General features: G+C 41.2%; 1 protein-coding gene across 6 annotated transcripts in view; it reads left to right on the top strand.

Annotated features, from left to right (window-relative positions):
- The first annotated feature begins 3,988 nt into the window (after positions 1-3,988).
- Positions 3,989-19,727, top strand: part of Lpin (phosphatidate phosphatase LPIN) — a 63,883-nt gene continuing 48,144 nt past the window's right edge. For 3 of the 6 annotated variants that reach the window (XR_011713822.1, XM_071671108.1, XM_071671107.1), the window contains exons 1-3: positions 3,989-4,062; positions 8,793-8,931; positions 12,529-12,636. Coding sequence is in view for 3 of the 6 variants with exons in the window: in XM_071671108.1 (XP_071527209.1) it covers positions 12,562-12,636 (75 nt within the window). In the remaining 3 variants the exon portion in view is untranslated. Of the gene's footprint in view, positions 4,063-8,792; positions 8,932-12,528; positions 12,637-15,434; positions 15,581-18,967; positions 18,988-19,333; positions 19,415-19,727 lie in introns of those variants that run through there. The other 3 variants (XR_011713823.1, XR_011713824.1, XM_071671105.1) reach the window with 3 other exon arrangements.

The raw sequence follows: 19,727 nt of genomic DNA, 5'->3' as shown, positions 1-19,727 counted from the left end.
GTTATTGCTTAATGAGCCATTTATTTCTTAAATCCATTTGGGTTAGGATTAAAGTCCTCCAGGTCGGGAAAGTAATATACGCCTCGTAAGATGTTTTGTCACACAATGCATTGCCTCGTTGCTGATTGGTTAGCCCATTATTTCTCTGACGTCAGCCGCGTTCTGATTGGCCTGACGCTACGTCACTGATAAGCTGATTTGTGGCTTGGTACAACTCTCACATCATTCATCATATCCGTGATGGACTGATTTGCCCAATGCTGCTTCACTACGTCATAAACAGGCTGATTGGTTGGCTGAGGATCTTTCTGATGTCACTGATGCGCTGATTTGTCTGACACTGTGTCGCTGACATACTGATTGGTCGGCTTATGACTTCACAGACGTCACTAAATTCGCTGATTGGCTTAGTGCCTGGCACTGATGTCGCTGACACGTGTATTGGTTTATTCAATAAAGTCATGACGTCACTGATGGGCTGATTCGCTCGATATTACGTCACTACCGTCGCTGACAAGTTGATTGGTGGTCTGATACAACTCCTGCGTTATCCTGCGCTGATTGTTCGGCTGCAGCAGATCTTACTTATCTGCTCAGGTACTGTAGTAAGTACCCAATTCAAGTTTCCCGCTCGGTCAAGTTGTACTCTCTCTCTCTCTCTCTCTCTCTCTCTCTCTCTCTCTCTCTCTCTCTCTCTGCCGAAAGGAGGTAAGTTTAAGTGCTTGCTTTGAAGAGTGCGTTCATATGCGTGGCTTTGATAGGTTTAGTTGCGTAGCTTCGAGGTTAAGTATAAACGTGCGGCTGTAGACGACAGTTGCGGATGCTGTGGACCTTTGTTTGACGTGGACGGACGGACGAGGGACTGTATTTACCAGCTACGGACGACATCGAACTGACTGGAGACCGCAGACTGGCCAGGAATCAGCCTTGATTCACTGACTATAACAGCAATACCTGGAGGTACCTAGGAGTACAAGGAGGGTTCATGGCAATACATGAAGGTGGGTAGCTATACATGGGGAAGACAAATAACAGAAGACCATCAGGTGGAGGACAGTATATGGAAAAGACAGCTGATAGAAGACATGATGATCTGCGACTGTGTTATCTGCTGGAGGACAGCAATGAATAACCTAGATTCCTAATCTTTGTACAGGGAGACAGTGTAGTACTGCAGAAAGGAAAACGGAACTTTCATTGAGGGGAAACTAATGAAAATTTTACCAGATGTAGAGAAATCTAGCGAGTAAGTACATAAGAGCGAGTGTTAGTAAACTGGTAGAAGAGGGTAAAACCAGGTCAGAAAAGTCTCCGACCCCCAGGATATCCGGCCCAAGTGCTGACTTACCGGTGCCAGGACCATACTGGTGAGCTGGTTGGCTAGCTTACTGGTGCCCAAACTCTACCGGTCCCGCCCCCACACCCTCCCCACTCCCCACTGTACGTCCATGACGTCATGAACCTCTGGTGCCTGATCAATATACAGGTCCTCCAACTTCCCGATCGGCCTCAGCCAGCATATAGGACCTGTTCTACGTTAAGAATTTCATCTTAGTGTCGTGGATTAATTCATTGTAAAACTATTAATTTGCAGGAAGTAACTCCCCAAGAAAATACAGATTATGTTACAAATATCTTAGGCATCCTTGGGCACAACAACCCTGACTTTGAGCTAAATGCATTTGCCACACACCTCCCGAGAGCGTCCCATTTTCGAAATGAACAGGTAAGGGTAATTTTTTACCCCGCTAATTTAAGGTTTGCTTGCTTATGGCGCAATGCGGAACGATGAGAGAAAAAAAAGGTAGACCTCCTCTTGATTTCAGTGTTTGATCTATGAGATAGTCAAGGGAATAAATGCACTGTTATTTCATGTAGAATAGGGAAGACGGCGCTTCTTCAAATTTTATAAAGGGAAAAATTTATCAAGATATTTGGCATCGACAGAGGAGGTGGCCGGTCTGGCCTCGTACGATGCCTCGCACCATCGCCCTATACGGTTTCCAATTACTGCTTTTGACTCACTGGAACTCAACAGTCATTTACATTCATAACGTCTTCGTTTAATACTTCCAAGAGATGATTGTACAGATTATCAGTTTCCTCCTAATTTTAAGTCTATAATGTTATCGTTAAGGTGAACTACAATTCAATAGTACTGTGTAAGATGGCAGTGTTCGTAGTACACTCACCAGCTGCTCCAGGAAATGTGTGGCTTTGGGTCGGACGGTAGGACTGGCAATGTGTCATTGGTAAACGTTTGTTCCAATGAATGAATCATGACGTTATATATCATACTACATATCTCCTGTTGAGATATCAGTGATTAATCGTGAAAAATAAGAAGTTTACGACATATGTTGGAATGATAGTAGGAACATTGACCTATATAAGTAATCTAATTTACTATCGTCTTTCAGACAAGTCACTTTCCGTCAGCAGGTAAGACCTTGTCTTTGATATGTCTGAATTGTCCTGCTTCATGCAAACTGCTTTACTGCCGCATCGAGAGGAAGCGTGACAATGAAAGTGATAAAGAAAATCAGAAACGGAGAAGTAAATCATAAGAGAATTAAAAGTAGGCGCCAATTTACATCTAAGATCAAATTTCTTTCAACATAACGTTTGTATTATAGTTCGTAAATGAATGTATGTGCGCATACATGTGGAAGTGCATGAACTTAATGTTATATCTTAATCATCTATCTAGTAAATATCAATGAAAAGTAAAGCTATATTTCAACACAATTGTCGAATGTAGTTGGTTTCAATTATTTCTCGCTGGTTGAATTTTTGTCTGAGAATTTTCATTCTCACATTGACTTTCTTTAGCGGCAGCACGGCAGGCTGCAGAGTAGAAAAGAAAATGAGTACAGCGTAATACCCAATATCGTCATGGCCAAAGTCTGCGGTTGATTCTCACCCTCACCAAAACCATGCCAAAATGCTCCAGCTATATATTATATAACCTGCAGAAAATCCATATTCTCGAAAAAAATAGAACTCATAGTCACTACATTTCCTAGATTTTACATACTTACGCAAAGGAAACACAAGAAGCTATTAACGCAAAATCCAGGGAAATTCATAGATGTTACGGAAATGTACTGAAAAATGTTTATGGTGATTAGTATGATACTGAATAGTTCTGTTGGGAATTCACCATCTAGGAATGGTGACACGACGGACGAAACCCGCCCTATTGATTAGGTTGACGTCACCTAGGTTTTATAGTCTTATTACCGTGAGAAGTTTGTGCATTCCTAGGTTCATGGATTTATGCCGAAATAAGTTTCATTGTTCGCCTTATAAACGAAGCAGTATCAGCAACACAAGACCCTAGTGGGTGTAAAGTGTATCGGTGTCAACCGCAATGTCCTCCATGTGGGGAGGGTTATGTTACGAAAGCATTGTGCCTTTATCTGGACTACTTAACAATAACAACGTACACTTGATGTATTGACAGAGAATATCATTTTGATCGGAAGGTGTTCGTGAACTTAAAAGTAGGGAAAGTTGTTATTAACTGAATTCAGTATTTTTATTCGAAGTCTGGTGGGCCACACCATCAATCGATCCATAAAGTGTCACTGACTTTTCCTCTTTCTCAGTTGCAGCACATTTGAAGGATGGCTACTGTGCTGGAAGACTCTACGGTAATTTTGACAATGATCAAGGCTATGTGACTTTATCTACTTACAAATACATGATACCACAGGCTGCAATACAAATTTTGGGGGTTAAAAGTGGGCGCAAGATACTCCGAGTAATGGCGATATTATTAGATAAAAGAACATTTGATACATTAATCAGTCATAATGACCTACTGAATTTGTTTGCATCAGAATTACTTACCTGGAATTTACATATAAATGAATATTCACCTCATGATACTCCTGCAAGTATATTGAATCGTATACATATTATGATACCTAACTGGCAACTCCTAGCTGTAGCGGGGGGCCACTCATCGAGCACAGGTTAGCGCAGTGCGTCGGGTAGATCGAAGAAGCGAGCACTCACGTTTTGGACCTCTTCGTTGAAAGTACTGTTTTTGTAATTGTGAGTGATTTTGTGCGTGTTTTTTGACTTTGTACAGTGGAGGAAGGTCCTTTGTGTCATATGAAACGAAAAAATGTGGCAGTTAAATGCATAGTGTCTTCGTGTCGCGTCTAAAGTCTCAGTCTTTGTCTGACAGCGCGGAACTTTGTCAGTGGTCTGGTCCCAGCTGATGTCCAGTTGCCAGGCATGCAGGATTTTCCCGAGGACTAACGTTTGGAAAATCATTCATTATACTCTCTTAAATACAAAGGGTTTTGTGCAGTAAGCCAGTATTGGTGTAGTGCATACTATAAACATTTGTAATGGTCATGAAATTGAAACGTGTTTGTCAGACTTTGCAAAGGCGAATCAGAAAGTGAGAAATGCTCGTGTGCCAATGTATTGATTTCTCGTCCCCTTAAACCGAGTTACCGGTAGATTTAAGGTGTGGTCACGATGATTCATTTCATGTGCCATGCGGACAGTAAAGTTAACCTTTCAAGGTTTTCTTGTCAAGGATCATCAACGAGGGACCTGCTTTAAAAGCATAGTTATCAAAGAAACCCCTGTGGGTAGGAAAACCTGAAACTCGGGTTGCATCATTGATCATGCAAGGAACATGCATAAAACACTTTGGGATTGCTGTCATTGCACGTGGTTTATATATATATTGTAAATATGTGACTTAGTCATTGAATATGCATTAATTACAGCTTAAAACTCAACCAGTTGAGTCGAAACAAAGAATTCAGTTCGAATCATAGCCATTATCATAAAACTTTAATTGTGTATCCGTAGATTAAAAGATTGTTTTTATATGTTATAGTCGCACTAGCGCTAAGATTGAATTAGCTTTTTTTAATTTACAAGGTTTAATGGACGATATGAGGAACAGGCGAAGTTTAATAGCTAAATAACATGTGATGTATTTGGATGTTTGCGCTACTTCATTGATTGGTAAATGCTAGTGTCTGTCCATTATTAAGCCATGGTGATGATTGTAATAAACATATGCTTTTTGTGACGAAGACAAGTCAGAAGTTTGAAAAAAGGCTTCAATAAGTATAAAACGGCATAAGATAGAAAACATGGAAAAGTGGTTTCCAGTTTTCCCATCGCTGTTAAATATGCCTACACATATATTGTCAGTAAAGCACTAGAACAGTAATGATAGTTAAAAGGGAAAAAAAGATCCCCAGAGGTAATGCATGTGTTAACGTTATTACCGTAAAAACTGGAGGTTTATTTTAAATGGTAAAAACCTGTCGCGTCTGTATCTGTGAGACTGTTAGGTCATCTTTTTTGGTGGAGCGACCCATTGGTTCACCTTGGCCACTAGCCACTTGTTATTTTATATATAACATCGTTAAGTCGACGTAAGAACACGGGAATTGTCGAACTTAATCCTTACTGTTTGGCTTCTAAGTAGGTACGAAAGTAGGCGTCACTCCGAGTACTGCTGTTGCGGGCTAACGGTGTTTTATAGTTCATGAAAAGCCCTAAGTTTCTCGTGCCTACAAGTAGAAATGATCAATGAAAGAATTCGTGAATGACATTAACGGGGCAAACTAAAGTGTTGTGGAGTAAACTTTGTTTACCTCGGAGTAGTACTGAAAATTGTGGTGAAGGATCCATATACTTTTGTCATTGCTTTGTTTCACTTTTTTTCATATGAGTTAAGTATATTTTGGTGTCAGTTCATGTTTACTTGACTGCCCAAAACCATCTGGGTCTGGGTGAATAGTTTGTAATGCTCTCTCTCCCTCCTGTGAGTTGTTGGGAAGGTTGGGGGGGGGGGGGGATTGTTTGTTCTCCGTACTTTGGATATGATTTCATTGCTCTTAGGCCTAGAGGAGATAGCTCTAGTTGTTTTATCTCCCTTTCCTACTAAGCGAACATAGGCATGAATATTAATTCTGAATCACTATATAGGCTTTAAGGGATATGTAGAATTCTGGGTGCTTTCAGTAATATGTTAGAATTTTATTGTAAGCCATGCTGTATCCTTTTGGATAGGTGTGAAGCTTTGATAACCAACTTTGTTCATTTGGTGTCCGTTGGGATATTGATCGTATTAAAAGTCTGAGACATGCTTTCGAAAAAAAATATTTAGCTGTGTTAATTCACCTTGAACCATACAAACGTTTTTAAAAAAAATGTCTTAATTCGTCTTGAGCCATACGTACTCTGAATATTGTAACTCCCTAATCGATAACACTTGCTCCCTTAAGAAATTTACTTGAAATCTCATCCACTCCAGGTGCTTTGTCACACTTCATCGTACACTAAGCATTCACCACCCTCTTCTCTTTTCGTCATGCCATTCGCCAGAATTTTCTTCTGCATAACCCAACGTCCCATACACACCACATTTGCCACCCAATCATCTAACATTCGGCAGTCCTCTTCAGAATAGTCATGCCATCTCATCACCTTTGCCTGATGCTACTATCACATTTACTCCCCTCACTGTAGCCCAAATGTGTTCACTACTCTCATCTTTCCAAGTTATTCGTAGTATCTTCACACAACACCAGCTTCTTCCAGGCTCACTGACTCACCTGGACCCATGTCATTACCTCGTTTCCTGGAGACACTACAAACTTTCCCCCTCTCTTCACCAAAAGGTGACCAGACATCACAACAGTCTCGGCATTGCACTCTTATCAGTTTTGGTATGTAATCCAATAATGCCCATTCACTCTTAACGCCACTCAAACATACTCGTATATTCTGTCATCAGTCCTTTTTCGGCACAATTTGACAAGCTGTTCATTTTCACTTGCATTGTTTACACCAAACCTCGCAGTTACATTTTAAACTAATGCATTTATATCTCCCAACACTATTACTTAATCAGTTGCATAATTGGTTGACTGGGCTTTAGGCCCATCAAATAAATGTTAAGGGTCATTAAGGCCATCAACGTCAATCTTCATCCTCGAACCGAAGAATCCTAAGACCTTCGAAGTTCTGGTGTTAAGGATAACTGAGACTGCAACCCGTTATAGTTAATCGAATCGCAGGGAACTTCATTGAGAAATGTTTGTGCATGCCTACTGCCGCTGAATGGTCGACCGAATCTTAAACTTTTATAGAGAATTAGTACTACACAACCTTTTTTTTTTTTTTTTTTTTTTTTTTTTTTTAGATTGCTGTTCATATTAAAGAATCAGAAGTAACCCGAATCTGATATCACCAAAACCGACTTATGAAGTTAGCATTTTAAAGAGGTGCTTCGAGAGGGGAACAAAGTTAAGCTTTTTTAAAGAGGTGATTCGAGAAGGGAACAAAGTTATTATGAGGTAAGTGCTTTACCAACCGTGTGCCAGGGGTCCTGCAGACCGACCGATTCCCAGCCATTGAGCAACATGATACCTGATCATGGTACACGATTCTGGGGACTTCTGATTTATTTTAATCAGAACGTTCATAGAGACTAGTGTAATGGGTTAGATCTTTAAACATTCTATTGTTCAAGAGGACTAATACTTTGCAGAATAAGCAGTAACGAAAGAAAAATAGGATACAATAAAGTTTGTACTGTTGAATAAACTATTTATGAAGTGGAATGATTTTCCGTACATCTGACCCCAGTAAATAGTAGGGACGGCTGGAGTTTATTTAGGAAACAGAACCATTAAGTAGGGGGGGGGGGTATTCATGCGCGACCATGGTCGAACACCTGTCGCTTTACTGGTCTACTAACATCGCTCTGCACACCTGTACATTTCCTTATGAAACAACCGTACTATTTCAGGATTATCCAGTATGGATGCTTTAGTGTCAGACTAATTGAAGTTTCACACAAATTTGAAGTCACCCGTATCAAAGGAATGCATACAGTTGTTTTGAATGAATATAAAAAAATGTACTTATGACATCAGTAAATGATAGGTGATGAATCACAAGTTATTTACTCAAGGGCAACCCTAGTGTACTGCCGTACAACTGTACTGTACATGGCATCTTTCACGTTAGCCAAACGACTGGTCCACACGGCTTCCATATTTTATTTAATCGATTGGGAATCCTATGATGGGGACTTCTATCCGACTGGAGTCTTTGACCATAAAGGAAAGTTGTTTTAGCCTTTTACGTGTCGCAAAGCTAATCCGTTAGGTAACGCATCAAGGACATGAACCTTCAGATTATGTAAGTGAGTCAAAATGCTCGTAAATTCCTGTGTTCATCACGTACTCAAACGAAGTTTTTAACGTATTTCATCGTCCCTACTAGAAAACGTTCTTGAAAAGAAAATTGTATTTCTGTGTGGGAACTTCTTGGTTGTGTTCGACAGAGATTCTGATGTTATAAAAGCCCATGTATCGATATCCTTTACATTAAACAGTTATTTAATCATAAGGCTAGATTATGATCCCACGTGATAATCGCGAATATTGTAAAGAATTAAGTGCTGTAATTAAAGGAACCAATGTCAGACAGGGTCAGTAGGTATGTCTCCGATCACAGGAGCTGATAAGGTGTGACTAGAAGTGAGCTTATATTGTAGAGGGAAAATTTCTATGTTCTCTTTTCATATTGCGTAGATTTTTGGTGAATATATATACTTAAGAATGTAAATTGCCCTGCGTTTATCCGGATAAGCGATCACTTATCCTTATATAATGTTATTGAAACATTTATCATTGTTATTGAAAAACAAAATGCACCTGATGTGTAGGTGAATTTATTGCAATTTATTAATGATGTTATGTACACTTACGCGCTTCTCCATCTCCCTGTGACAGTTTACTACACATTTCGAAGTGACTGGGGCCTAGCTCCCCTCTGCATTAACTATAGTCTAGAAGAGCATGAACTACATCGGCAAGTTCATATCCAACTTCAAGGATTTCTACAATGAGATCAACGCTGCTACTTTAACAGGTGAGATATATTTTTTTTTTCTTATGGTTGGCCGTGAAGATGTAGGAGTAGGGCTTGAGAGAGTTTAAAATGATTTTACAGGTTTAGGGTTGGTATAATACTGGGTAGATTAGTATATGTTGGATGAAAGATTATTTTGAAAATCGCGATTTTTATTATAACTTAGTGAGGACGTGTAGTGGTGTTGTATATGTTCTTAAGTATGGTAGTGACATGATGTTTGTAAGGGTTCTGGACTTGTAATAAATCAAGAGAATGCTGTGCTTTCCGTACGACAGTATTAAAAATGAATTGGGTAATGTCTTGCAATAAGTTTAGCCAGTTAGGCCGAGCTACGTATTCACCGTAGCTTTGCTAAACAGTTACAGTTTATTAGATATTCATCCACAGTCTCTAAATTACTAAACTGTTTGGTTTGTGTAGTCGAAGATAATGATTGTAATATAGTATCTTATCATTGGCCAGGGCAATGGAATTTTTGAACATGGTTGAGTATGGTATGATTTCTGGATTTGTTACGTTGGTTTGGGTGATGCTATAGAGAGCTTGGACTTGAAATGTGTTGGTATATGCTGTGGACTAAGTCGAAACTGATATTGTAATGATTATGAAGTTGAGTTTACGTTGTTAATGGTCAAGATTAGTGATAAAGACTTTAATCTGATTTAAGATATTGTCATATTCTGGATTTGAGTATCTCAAGTATGCCATAGGCTCTGGACTTTTTTTTAAACAAGGCTTATATAGGTTCTGGACGGTATGCTATTACTATTATTTTTGATTATATATATATATATATATATATATATATATATATATATATATATATATATATATATATATATATATATATGATTTAAAGGATGTGGAGTATGATAGTGAGATGGAACTACCAAGGTGAAACCAGTGCCTGGGTACTGGCATTGGACGCACTGTCCAACGACTCTGTACAGCTCGACTTTTGACTGTTAGGATGATGTTATAGTGGTTCAGGATTGGAATCATTGCTGGGATGATGATTGGCCGAATTACTTTTGTCATAGGTAAAGTAAACGTCATTACGGGGTTTGGAACTCAAACGCTTAAAATGTATTAGATCATTTGGAAATATGTCATGACAGACTCAGTCCACGGTTTATGCTCTTAAACCGTAAATCACATATTGATCAATATATCACATGCTTTTGAATTTTAGTTGGCTGGACGGTTTTTATATATGTTAGCAGCTAATTCGTGACGTGATTTTTGAATATGTAATCATTGTTTTTGACATTGATGTATTGTTTAGGAGATTTAAGCTTGGCTTTGATAAGTTTGATAGGTTTTTAACCTTATGGCTCTGTAGTGACTCCGTGTATTAGTAACCATTGTGTATTTTGTGTGGTCAGTGCCCTGTCGTGCCAGCCTTATGTCTGAAGGGTTGTGGCCGAGATTGGTTAGTAAAGCGAGTCTTCAGCACAGGAGGGGTTAATCCAGTAACCGGATCAGGACCTTAAGATTTGCGGCAAGGAAAATGTGGAACATAAGTGAGGATGGTTAGTTGTACGGGCAGGTAGTCAGTCACTTTACTTGATGTTCATTTTTGTAAAACTCTTGTGTTGCAGTAGCTAGGTTAGCCCAGGTTTGGTGTTCTGTTTTGAAGATATTTGCCTGTGAACTTTTGTGTTTTCCGTCCAGTAGTTACAGTTGAGAACGTATATGTATCGTTCAGGTTTTGTTTTATGCATTGTTCATATGATTTACCTACAGTTTTCTCGTTTAGAGAAATAGAGATAGAGACTTGTTAACTGCGAATGAGATCTATATTCTGCTTAGTTGTCAGTCATGTGTTTTACATTCTAAATTTATTTCTATATCAAAATAACTTAGGGCACCCAGGTGGGTCATTATCTTCAAATCTGCCTGTTGGAAGTATAATTATAGTCCAGCCCAGTCCATTAATCTTTGGTCGTCATGCTTATTATACTATATGTCATATACGCATGAGTGATATACTTGTAAGTTTACTGCACGTTCTACTTGTGTCCTGTATGCACCGCTTTTTACGGTTTAACTTTCCTGTATACACTATGGACATAAATTCCTATTAAGAAGATTTAAAGTAATCTGGTGTCATTTATCCCGCTTTTGTTAACACCCTAGGCACGCGGTACGACCATTAAGTATGACGACCTGGCCTTTGACCTGATTCTTAAAAGGCCAGGTCAAAGGCCAAGTCAGTAAACCCAAGGGTCCTATCGTCGTACTCAAGAGGTTAATCTGGCTTATAGTTGTTCTGACTTAGGTTTGACCACGAAAACGGTCCATTTCACATGAATATTATCATGTCTTGAGGCTGTTGTATTATTTGCAGCAAATACATCCATAGCTACAATTGTGACCCAAGATGTTAATGATTATTTTTAAAAGCCATCCTTCCATGCCTACAGGACTCCCTAACCTCCCTATGTGTACGAGTCATACCTCCCCATGTTTATGGCACACTCATCTTCCCATGTATACGTCACATTTGCCTTCCCATATATATATGTATGGCACACTCCCCATGTTTATGCACACTCATCTTCCCATGTATACGTCACATTTGCCTTCCCATATATATATATATATATATGTATGGCACACTTCCCGCATGCAGACGGCATACTCACCTTCTCCATGTATACAGCACACTCACCTCCATATTCCATTTATGTCCCATATCATCCTTATTATGTTTACATTTTGTCTCCCATGCTAACAACACGACCCTTTTATCCCATCACCTGGAGATCATCTTTCCCTTATCTGTTGCACTTCCTTCCCATCCCATGTCCCTAAGTAGAAAAGTCCTTCCCAATGTGAAGTCATATTTACATTACCCCACATGTACAGAACTACCTTATTTGTTCCCATACCGTCAGCAGTAATACCACCACCATTTATATATATAGCTCTTCCCCGGGTTATCATGGGCACCACGTGGTGCACTCTCTTTCCCATATCTTCACTATCACCACCCCGTCCTTGTAGTGTTATCATAATAGCCCTCCTGCACAGCGGTTATGGGTCTTACTCCTTGGCACCTTCTCTAGTGACATAACTTGTTGCCCAGTGTGGTGGGGGTCTTCCCGGAGGCCGGCCTTCTGCACCGTATTGATTGTTAACTGCTGAGCCTAGCATGATCGTGTAGCCGGGTGTTGGGCTCTGACCGGCCGGCCGGCAGGCAGGCCGCCCAGCCTGTCTAGACTTGCTCACCACGCCCCTCCCTTCCTCCCTCCAACCCAAGCCAAGCTCATCCCTTCGTCACACCCGTCTCCATTTCATTTCTTTGTTTCAAAAAGGCTGGCTTTAAATTTGGGTAAGATGTTGAGTGAGGAAGGGGTTTATGGCTGCCTTAGCATGGTTTTATTGTTTAATAACTTATTAGCCATCAATTTAACAGTGTTTGATGCATTAAGAATCACATTTTGTATATTATGATAAACCTAAGGTTGCCATTTTCCCCTCTTCCTTGTACTGGTGGTGTGTGTGTGTGTGTTCTCACCATGGCGGTGGGCCTAATAGTGCTGCCTCTAACGTGCCTGCTCTCTCTCTCTCCCTCTCCGTCCTCGCCAGGTGCCATCGACGTGGTCGTGGTGCGGCAGGAGGATGGCACCTTCCTCAGCTCCCCGTTTCACGTCCGCTTCGGCAAGATGGGCGTGCTTAGGAGCCGGGAAAAAGGTGGTAAGTACCTCCCGAGGTGTAGGTTTCTTGTTTCCGTTTTGTTGAATGGGATGCGGTGTTTGGGGGGGGGGGGAGGTGGGTCTTCAGAGGTATGGCTGTGTTTAGAATGACAAGTTGCTGGAAAATGAAGGATTGACCGTGTGTGTCTATGTATGTTACATGGAGGGTAACCAGCTAGGCGTGCTGAACCGTACCTTATTGGGTGTCTTTGTCATTGGTTTAACCTGGTGGTTTAGTCAGTTTTGCCCCTCAAGAAGGGGCAGAGTTCGATGCCCTCCAGGACTTCCCATCCGACGTCAGACGTAGTTAGTTTGTATACCCGGTGCACAGGGTGTTCGTAAGACTGTTCCTGGGGGGCTGCCGCGTGCCCCGCTTTTGCGCCTTATACGTTGACTCGGGCGTCCTAGCCATACGGCTTATGATTGGGCATTTGGTTCCTAGGTTGTCCTTATTTTAGACTTGTATCCTAGTTTGAAAAAGTAAAACTATGTGTGTGTGTGTGTTTAACTTAAAATAAGGTCATGTATGTTCCCTGACGAACGCAGCAGATGGGACTTGGCTTGTCTGGTGGGATCCTTTGTCAGGCAGCGAGTCTCTTCCCAGCTTCCCTCCTCCCCCTGCCTGCTGTCAGGGCCAGCATCAGAACCCTTTTATTTTTATAGTGGATGATGTGTCACCTGGGACGTTGGATCGCTCCCGGGGCCTGACCACCTGGGAGAGGGGACGTCGCCAGGCTAGCCTAGCATCCTGGGAACCACAACCCGTTTGGTGTGTACATTACTCGCCTTGTTTGTGGGCAGGGTAGAGGCTGTTGCTAGGTCCAGCTGTTACCAGGCTCCTCTTGTATAGCGTACGTTATGAACACAAGCGTCGACCAGTGTGCGGACGTGATTTGAGCGAAATCGTGCACGCATCTTAAGACTTCGGTTACGCTTTAGTTTGTATGAGCGAGAAAGCATCTGTAAATTGACTCATAGGTAATGTTTGATCATAACTAGATCAATATGTGTAAGAGTATTTGGATACTAAAGGAAGGAAAGCTTTAAAGGCTTACGAATCGAAGAGGTTAGGTATGTGTGGCAATAGGTGTGGGGTCATAGTGTTGCAAGCCGTATCCAAGGTTTGGTGCGTCACAGCTCTCTGTAGTGGGTGGGAACTTGAGAGGGTTAGGGACAGGAATTTAGGGTGGACTCACTCACCCTATGTTGATACTATGGTGGCGTCACCGGATGAAAAACGTACGGGCTTGTACCCACCTGTCCATTGCGGTCGCCGTGGTTTTCTGGTGTGAAGAGCCTGCCGGTGATTGTTGCGTGGAGGGAGAGTGTTCACTACGCGTTACTACGGTGGTAGGTTACGGCGATGGAAGGAGAGCATTCGCACTTCAGAATTTGCCTAATATATATATATATATATATATATATATATATATTCCTAAGACTCTCGTGGAGGGTTAGTGACGGGCGTGGTGTACCAGCACTTAGAGGCTTTATCTATCACTTCTTTGGCCCTCGAAGCTATCTTTTATTTCTGCCTCACCCGCACGTGGGCTGCTGGCTTTCATTACACGTACGCACGGTCTCCATCACACACACAACACGACAGCGCGTAACTCCACGATTCGTTACTCGTAACTCTTTATTTTACTGCGGTAAGCTGGACTCGTCAGCCCTGTCTTTGGGCAAAAATCTCGTGCAAGTCTCTCTCTCTCTCTCTCTCTCTCTCTCTCTCTCTCTCTCTCTCTCTCTCTCTCTCTCTCTCTCTCACCCCGGATTAGAGTATTGGGTAACTACTTGGCAGTTGTCATTGCTGTTGAAGTTTCCCCCTCGGTTGAACCTGCCAGTGTTGGCAGCAGTGCTCACTGCCACGTGTACATTGGGCAGCGAGTTGGGGGAAACGCGTAGTGGTTTTGTTTACAAGCCAACTTTTTTTTCGCCTGTTGGGAAAATGTTCGTTATTCTCTTTTTATATGTATTTTTACGCTCATGATAGGGAAATACAAGTCGGTACGTGATGGGATACAAGTTGCAGTATTGGAAAAGTGATTACAGAAAGTAGCACGTGGAATCTACATTTATGAATGTCAGGGTATAGATGGTGCCTCTGTGTAATGAGCAGCCTTTACCTCCCGTGGCATTGGCCTGCAGGCTTGTGTGCCAACAAACTACCTTTCTTGGCATCCTTAGGTGCCATGTGGACACTGCTCCCCTGGCAGGAGCGTGGGTGCCAAACTGTGGGAAAGGTTTGAATCAGTAGATTACTGCACGGTCTTGATGGTCAGCAAGGCATTATCTGTTATTTATAATGTGAAAGAGTACCCGACAAAACTACTTTCTCCTGCTGCCACCACCTAAGCGTGGGCATTTCTCCTGCTGCCACCATCTAAGCGTGGGCATTTCTCCTGTTGCCACCACCTAAGCGTGGGCATCACGCCATTGGGGCTTCTCATGAGCGCCCAGCCGTTATTTCTCTGCCCAGGTGACGACCGTATACTGGAGGTAAAGCTTTATGATAGTATAATTTCCATTAGTTTGATAGCTAACGCTTTACTGACCATCAAAATTATGCCCCCAATTTGTGGCTGCAGACTATTTGTACAGTGAGCGTGATTGTGGTCACGTGACGCATGTTGCCAAGCGCCGTCAGTCAGGTAGGTGGTGTGGTGTGGTATTGATCAGGACGGGATTTGTTCCCCCACAGTCCTTAAAGTGTATGTATACGACCAGCTGCAGCAGCAGAATCCGCCGCCAGGGGGCTAGCTTCGTAACGGCTTGGAGTCGGTTGAGTTCTGTGTTAAACGATATTCCCTTAAAAGTACTTATTTGTGTTCTCCGGTGATCAAGATTAATAATGGATATTCCTGTTAAATGTGTGTGTTTTTTAAGTGATCATATACTATTATCTACGCTTAAATTATTTCCATATGAAGTGGATTTATCGTAAGGTTAGTTTCCCTTATCAGTGACCGTAAATAGTACGTCAGTTAGACTGTAGAAGTAGATTAGCAAGAGTTACATCAGACGTGTTTCATAATCATTCGTTTGAGCGGGATAAAACTGGATGATTCACATATTGTAATACATTATCACAACAACCTGTTATGCATAATTGTGTGTTGTATGTTTGAAATGTTTTGTTTTATTATTATCATCATTAACATTTCCTACGTAACGAAAATGAGACATAGAGACCGTTGTAACTAGATACAACATGTATTAAGAAGCCGGCTTTTTACAACGCTCTGTCGAAAGCCGTGGCCAGTGGATATCAACGGAAATTCTAAGTTACAGCTCATTAGGAGATAAAAGGCCTGTATTATACGCTAGACTAGGTGATGCAGTTGGCAGACATGCACAGTAGCGAGGTGCCCTTGTGAGTGCGGGATATCCTGGTCATCCTGTGATTGGCTCAAGGGCTAGCGGCGTGATTCATTGTGGTTCCAGCGGCAGCGGTTATCGCTCGATTTCTGGAGGTTTTGTATATGTTTGTAATGAATTCTCCAACGTTGTTCGCTATGAATATCAAATTTAGTCGTTATCTCGTTGCCAATTTTGCCGCCTTCGTAAAACATAATGGTATCTGCTGGTAAGTGGATGATTAGGTTACGGGAATGGATAAACCTCTATTCCGTGTAGCCATTCCTCTGGACTGAAAATGAATTATGTGTAAAGTTTCCCTTTGCAGACAATTGGTCATGAGGAACCGGTGGCGGACAATAGCGCCCTAGAACGGAAATGACGTCAGAGGTGACTCATCGGCGAATGATTTGAAGTTTGGCTGATAATACTGTGAAACATCACTCGGTCGGGCTGTTAAATAAGTAGTGCTTGCTCGTTATCATAATTACAATTGTGAATACAGAGGTAAAGTATGATAACAATCGTGAATACAGAGGTGAGGTATGATTACAATCGTGAATACAGAGGTGAGGTACTGTAAGCGGTACACGATATTGCTGATTACGAATAATGAAATATCGGCTGGAGTTCCTTTTCTTCAATTTCATTATTTACTTCATTTTCCGTCTCAGTCGTCGTGGCGTATTTTCGTCTCATATTAGACCTGCAAGCTTGACTAAGCGTGATATCGAAGTGACTTCCACTCGCAGCTATCGTGGTTTGTTGGGTGGTGAGATGTGAGCCATGATGAGCCTTGGAGTGTTGCCATCAGTAATATTATATATATATATATATATATATATATATATATATATATATATATATATATATATATATATATATATTACTGATTAACCCACATTTTTTCTTTTTTCATGTAGCATTAAACTGCATCACTTAATATTCTTGTTTTTTTTTACCATTATTTTTCTTTTTTTTTATCTGAGATGAGAATGGCGTTAACTGATTAGTGTGTATCTCATTACACGCCAGGAAGGGATGAAACGACGTTGTCTGGACAGGGAGATTGTCTGTAGTAGGTCTATGGAATATGATGGTTGAAATGTTCCTGACGATTCTAGAAGTAGTATACACCTGTTATGCTGGAATCTTTTGTATGCTATCTGAAACTAAAGAACAACAACGGCCTGATTAAATATCCTTATGTGTGGCACTTTAAAGGATGTCAACCAACAGTGTTACTTTCCCTTTGGGGTTTTCAAACTGGGTTCTGTGCAAACCTCGATGAGGATCCGTGAGGTATTTCTTGAGGGACAGGGGAATCTGTGACTTCAAAAGGGTTTGAAGACTCCAGGATTACCGCTTCCTCCCATGGTTGCATCCGGTAGCAGTGAACAGGTCAGGTCGAAAATAATTTGTCTAGCGAGTCATGAAAATATTTACGGATCGTTGAACACAGTTAACACATTATATTTTATATTTGTATTGTAGTTTCCCCTACCGACCTATGTTCAGCCCAAACATTACGGTATCCCCCAAGCTATATATCTGCGTATAGTAGACTGATCGGGAAACACTACTTGATGAATTAAAGTAAAAGTAATTTTTTGTTTAAAGAAAAATAGATCATCTCAACTTTTGGATGATGCGTCTTAAGCCCTTGTGACGCTTCCACATTTGCCAGATCGAACTAGTCGCATCATCCGGCTGTGAAAGTTACTTCCCTGCACGATACATAATTCAACATGAAGCAGTAGTCTTCTATTATTATTCCGCGGAGTTAAACGTGTAGCTACCTTCTCTAGAACTCGCTGTGAATTGTTCATGAAATCTACTCATACATCACACCAGTGAAGGGTATCTCGTTGTTGTCATTCATCCATTTAAAGTGAAGACAAGCACTCCGTGCAGTCCCGGACTTAGGAGTGAAAACAGGTGCCAGGTCAGCACTTATTTTTGCGCTATGACACACTTATACGTGATATTCTCGATTGCGTTAAATGTAACGACTCTGGTGTTTCTTTTCCTGCCATTTTAGTATTTTTTTCCGAAAGTAATTGAGGGGGAACATGTTTGAGCTAAATATGAAGAATATGAATGGAAATTCTTTCTGCTTCCACCTTAGGTTTACTGCCCGTAAGATTTAGCAAACATGCTGGAGGTAGGGTTTGACCTTCGTTATTGTGTATGTTGTCATCGTATATCACAGACAGGTTTTCTGCCTAAAACAACAGTTTTGATTTTAACTTTAGGAAGAAAGTCTGATGACATTTGGTATGTAAGTGGAACCTTTGCTTTTAAAAATTTTCTTCTTTGGATTAATGGGTTTATTCTCTATCCAGCAGGTATTGATGTATCCAAGACTTACTTGGCTCGTTTTGCTTTTGAAACTACAAAATTATAACTAATATTTGAGAAGCAACTTCCATATGAGTATCTAGTCTCCCACCCGCTTATGTTGTCGTACAGAGTAGTATCTCCGCTGCCAGGCTGATGAGTAAAGTTTGACTCATACGATTTCTCGTCTCTATCTTTGTTTGTCTAGCAGTATGATTTATGGACAGAGACTTGTACCACACCTTGATTGATCAATGGAAACCGTAGTCAAATTGGATTTCGAATACAGGCCGTTACATTACGCAAACTCACCTGTCCCTCACATGAAAGTTATATAAGTGATTTTGTACCATCTGACGTCCATATTACATATGTTCGTTCGTTTCAAAATTCAGCCAACGCAATATATTCCTTTATGCAATTAGTACGTGGTAAAGTGGCGCACGGGAAATGTCAGTGATGTGCGGAAAGCGTTAACCTGGCGTTCCCGCCTTTCCCCATGACGTCATGTACGCGTTGGACCATCCAACATCACCACAATGTTGGTGTCTGGCTCATGCAGCAGACCTTACCCGCTGTGCACTGAACGTTTCTCTGCTTTCGTTTTCTGGGAGGGTGGAGTGAAATATATTTGGGTTACATCATCAGTGCATTAGTATGTTCTTAAGATTAAGAAAGTGTCACTTTTTTTCTAATAGTGGTGTCATCAAGATATTTCTTGAATACCTGATCACCGTGGTACTAGTTTGAATATATCACATCTATGATACGAAAGCGTTGAGTGTCAAGGGGTAAAAGAGGTTGATGCAGTCCACACAACTTCTAAAAGTTAACCAGTTATGTCACGTAGCTGAGCTGTATTAAAGCTTTTATTGTGAATACCGTGTCACAGTGTTATGGTCTCAGTGTAGAGACATGGTAAAGCAGACAAAGCCTTTGGTCCTTGAGGGTCATGTTTATGATGACCACACATTCACCCTCTCCTCTTTGGAGTACATGGCAACTGCGGCGGAGTCATGGTTACCAGGTGGCGGTGGCGTGGCATAGGTTTGACAGCTGGGCGAGGAACGTCACTATTGCTGGTGATCTCTGAGTGGGTTTTGTATTTATCGGTTATCAACACACCCTAGATTACTTAATGGAGTTGAAGGTGTTGGTTCTACCAACGCCCACTCCATCATACCTTGCAACACCTCACGTCTTCATGCCGGCTGGAGCTAGTGACTTCATTAGATTTTGATGAATTATATGCACGTACATCTGGATTTACGTTGTTTAAGCGGTTGAAGCTACCGTATATGTTTTTCGCGAATTCTGCGTTACACCACCAAAAGACACAGCTCGGCGACGGGAGTTCCGAACCATAAATAGCATTGACAAGTGGTTATCTAATGA

This window comes from Panulirus ornatus, chromosome 16 (genome assembly GCF_036320965.1).
Source record: "Panulirus ornatus isolate Po-2019 chromosome 16, ASM3632096v1, whole genome shotgun sequence".
Classification (NCBI taxonomy): Eukaryota; Metazoa; Arthropoda; class Malacostraca; order Decapoda; family Palinuridae; genus Panulirus; species Panulirus ornatus.
The sequence above is the reverse complement of the archived record's forward strand: the minus strand, read 5'-3'. Positions and strand labels throughout refer to the sequence as shown.